This window comes from Oryzias melastigma, linkage group LG3 (genome assembly GCF_002922805.2).
Source record: "Oryzias melastigma strain HK-1 linkage group LG3, ASM292280v2, whole genome shotgun sequence".
NCBI classification, from domain to species: Eukaryota; Metazoa; Chordata; class Actinopteri; order Beloniformes; family Adrianichthyidae; genus Oryzias; species Oryzias melastigma.
The window spans coordinates 6,869,050-6,872,243 of record NC_050514.1 but is presented as its reverse complement, the minus strand read 5'-3'; the positions used below and the strand labels follow the sequence as shown (position 1 = coordinate 6,872,243).

Genomic DNA, 3,194 nt, shown 5'->3' with positions numbered 1-3,194 from the left:
AGCTGTTTTGGACAATTTAGGCTTTTTTCATTTTTTAGGCTAATTTGGCATTTAGCTAATATTTTAGCTGGCTATCAGCTTCAGCATTTTCAGCAATCAACTTCAGTGTTTTTAGCTATCAATTTCAGCATCTTCAGCAGCCAGATTCATTTTACAGCATTCACACTAGCATTATCACAGGTAATCCTATATATCTAGCTTTTAGTTAGTTTAAAGCTAATGATGGTTGAGATGTGTGCTTTACATCCAGTTTGCACACGACCTGATTAGTCAGCTAATTGGAAAATACTCATCAGTGATTAGTCGACTAAAAAAAGAATGGTTTTTGGCAGCCCTATTTGCCACACATTAAATCAAACCTCCGACTGGTGTTTCCCACAAACACATGCATGAGTCCAACTCTCCAGTGAAGAAATGAGACTTTTCTTCTTTGGGTCAGTACAATTTATGATGGAACCAGCAGTGAGTAAAAACTTTTTTAAAAAAGGGCAACCTCAGTAAATGCATTGTCAATAACTTACAAGATAGGCACCAAATAAATATTCATATCATTAGTACAATATACAACGTATTTCTCTCAGTTTACAGACAGTAGACTATCACAACGTAGGACTGTCACAAAACAGACAGCGGTTCCTGTTTGTTAATGTGAATTGAACTAAAAAAGAACACTAAACAAGGTGCTTTGCCACAGGGACCCTCTTCAGGAACTGTCATGTTTGTTAGCGTTTGTTTCTAAAAGTCAAATCCGCTTTTGTTCTTTTGCTGTGGGGCTGCTGCTCCTGAAGACTAAAACAGATCTGCTCTCCAGAGGCCCTTTCTCAGTTTGATCAAAACTTTTTGAAATAAAAGAAAAGGTGTTTTGTACATTTGTTTACAGGAGAGTAACATGTTAGTCGAGTGAACAGGGTTATAGAGCGCTGTTGGTGGAATGATGGAGTCTCCAGAAGATGACGTTTGTAAAGCTTTGGTGGTCTCAGAGTTTTCCTTTCAGTCTGTGCATCAACAACTCCAGCAATCCAGAAGGAACAATCCGGATTTTGATCCCACATCCTCCATTATGTGTCCAGATCACTGAAGACCCCGAGGTCAAACATCCTCTAAAAGTCTGCCGAGTCCTCCGGCTGTTGATCTTGGCCCTTCCTAACTCGATGCCGGCGCCTCCGCCGCTCACCACGGTGGCTGCTGTGATGTGAGTGTTGGTGTGAAGCACGACTGTCCCTCAGCCTCCTCACCATCTCATGGTCCTTGTTGCCCAGCAAGCGAGGCAGGAAGAGAGAGGCTTTGTCAGTGCTACGAGTTTTAAAGCCTCGCCGTGGCCGCCCTTTACCATTGATGGAAACATACCACAGCTTTTGGGTGCTGGCCCGCCGTTTGCTGCCCCCTCCTGCTGGCTGAGGCAGCTCTGTGGAGTGGTAGCGAGATGCATAGGTGTTGTAGCCCAACTCAAGGATGCGCTCCACAAATTCACACTCCTTGTTAAACTCTTCCTGAGAACACCAAGAGGAAAGAAAGGAGACACTTCAGCTCAACAGAAACTCCTCAACCAAACATCTCTGTTCTTTATTTGCTTGTTCAGATGAAAAGCTGGAGAAGTAACTCACCGAAGCGTACAGCCTCCCTTTTTCATTCATGGCCAGGTATCTGCCAGAGAAAAGACCTTTGATGGCCACGACGCCCACCTCCACTGCAGTGATCTCCATGATGCCTGCAACACACACCACCATCAGTCTTTCTCATTAGTTCTCATAGAATCATTCACTTGTTTCGTTCTGTTTTCCTTTCTTTAACATAGATGATAAAAGGATGAGTAGTGATGTAATGTACTGGGATTCCAGCGCTTTATCAGCCGCTTTCATCAGCGCCTGATTGGCCCGTTCAGCGCCTCTATTAGCGGCCGATTAGATAAACATCCGCTGCTGTCTGACACAGAGATCAACCCACGCGTGACACCGCTCCACGCGAGCCCGTGACGGCCCGGACGCACGCACCCATCACGGCTGCGCGGAGACGCGTCAGTGTCGAAGGTCAGAAGAAACTTAAGAAAAGTTTGGATTCAAGTTCGAATGAAAATAAATGACAAGATTTGGTTTCCAAACTTTCGCCGACGGACTTCTAGTTTTATGTTTTTATATCAAGCGCTCCCAGATCCACGCGCTCCCTCGCGCGCGCGCGGATGGATGGCCTACTCACTGAGCGGGTTGTGCTCCTCCAGGGTGCCGTCTATCTTCCCGTTGGGGTGGATCTGGAGGTGGTATTTGGTGGCGCAGTAGAGCTTCCTGCGCCTCGGCGCTCCTCCGAGGTGCTCATACACTCCTCCGCGGCCCCCGGCATCCCTCCGCTGCCGGGGGTCGCAGGTCTGGCCCGCGGAGCAGCGCGCCCGGGGCCGGACGGGGTCCAGCAGGCTCACCAACACCAGCAGAGGAATCACCAGCATTGTGGCATGGCCGGGGAGTTTCGGCTGCGCGGTAAAAACGGAGAACTTCTCCCCACTCCTCCGAGTCCCATCCAAAGTGTGAATGCTGGAGAGCCCAGCAGCCCCGCGCGCATCCGAGCCCCACGGGGCAACACTGACAGCAGCGCCGCTGAGCCTCCTCTGGAGCTTGTGGAAGCCCTCCTGCGGAGCTGACTGAGAGCCTCCGCGCAGACGGAGCGCATATATAAAAGAAGCTTGTGGCGACAATAGGCTGAACTTCGACCAATTGATACAAAGGAAAGGGGGAGGAAAAAGGTATCAGCCCTGTGTGAAGTGAGAGACAGGGCATGGATAAAATTACATAGTGGCTTAGCGCGGAACTGCTCCCTCTCTCTCCCGCTCTGAACTCCTCTGCTGAAATATCCGAAAAGAGCAATTAGAGCAACCAAATTACACAGGCGCCCGAGCCTGGCCCGCCACCACAGCAGGTGAGGAAGACTGCTGCTGGAACCTTCCTCATAAAAACACGCTGTCCATTCTCCCACACTGGAAGAGAAGACCCCCCCAACCTTCAAATTTCATCTCAGCTTTTTGCTGACATGCTGTCAGCGGGCCTGCACGAGGCTGTTCGTACAGACATGTCAGTCACTGAAAGATGCAGTTATTATCAGGAGGTTTAAACCTTCCATCATCCTATGGGGGTAAGGGGGGTCTTCGGGTAAAGACCAGAAAGTGTTCCAACCACAGGAGACACACTTCCACTGGACTGAGGAATGGG

At 49.1% G+C, this 3,194-nt stretch overlaps 1 protein-coding gene across 2 annotated transcripts; it reads right to left on the bottom strand.

The window, feature by feature from the left end:
* Positions 1–439: 439 nt before the first annotated feature.
* fgf3 (fibroblast growth factor 3) lies at positions 440–2,957 on the bottom strand. 2 transcript variants are annotated; one of them, XM_024295822.2, is made up of 4 exons: positions 2,194–2,957; positions 1,605–1,708; positions 1,348–1,490; positions 1,110–1,247 (listed from the first exon to the last, which is right to left on the bottom strand). In XM_024295822.2, the coding sequence occupies exons 1-4, from the start codon at positions 2,435–2,437 to the stop codon at positions 1,232–1,234; spliced, it is 507 nt and encodes a 168-aa protein (XP_024151590.1). In that variant the 5' UTR covers positions 2,438–2,957; the 3' UTR covers positions 1,110–1,231. The 2 variants fall into 2 exon arrangements, with proteins under 2 accessions (XP_024151589.1, XP_024151590.1); XM_024295821.2 differs by having other exon boundaries at positions 440–1,490.
* Between the last annotated feature and the right edge of the window lie 237 nt (positions 2,958–3,194).

What these genes read in the sequence shown, in the direction of transcription:
- fgf3 (XM_024295821.2), bottom strand. Translation starts at nt 2,437, where the DNA reads ATGCTGGTGATTCCTCTGCTGGTGTTGGTGAGCCTGCTGGACCCCGTC. An exon ending in GGAGGAGCACAACCCGCTCA is followed by an intron (nt 1,709 to 2,193) that starts GTGAGTAGGCCA and finishes TGTGTGTTGCAG; the next exon opens with GCATCATGGAGATCACTGCA. An exon ending in AAGGGAGGCTGTACGCTTCG is followed by an intron (nt 1,491 to 1,604) that starts GTGAGTTACTTC and finishes TGGTGTTCTCAG; the next exon opens with GAAGAGTTTAACAAGGAGTG.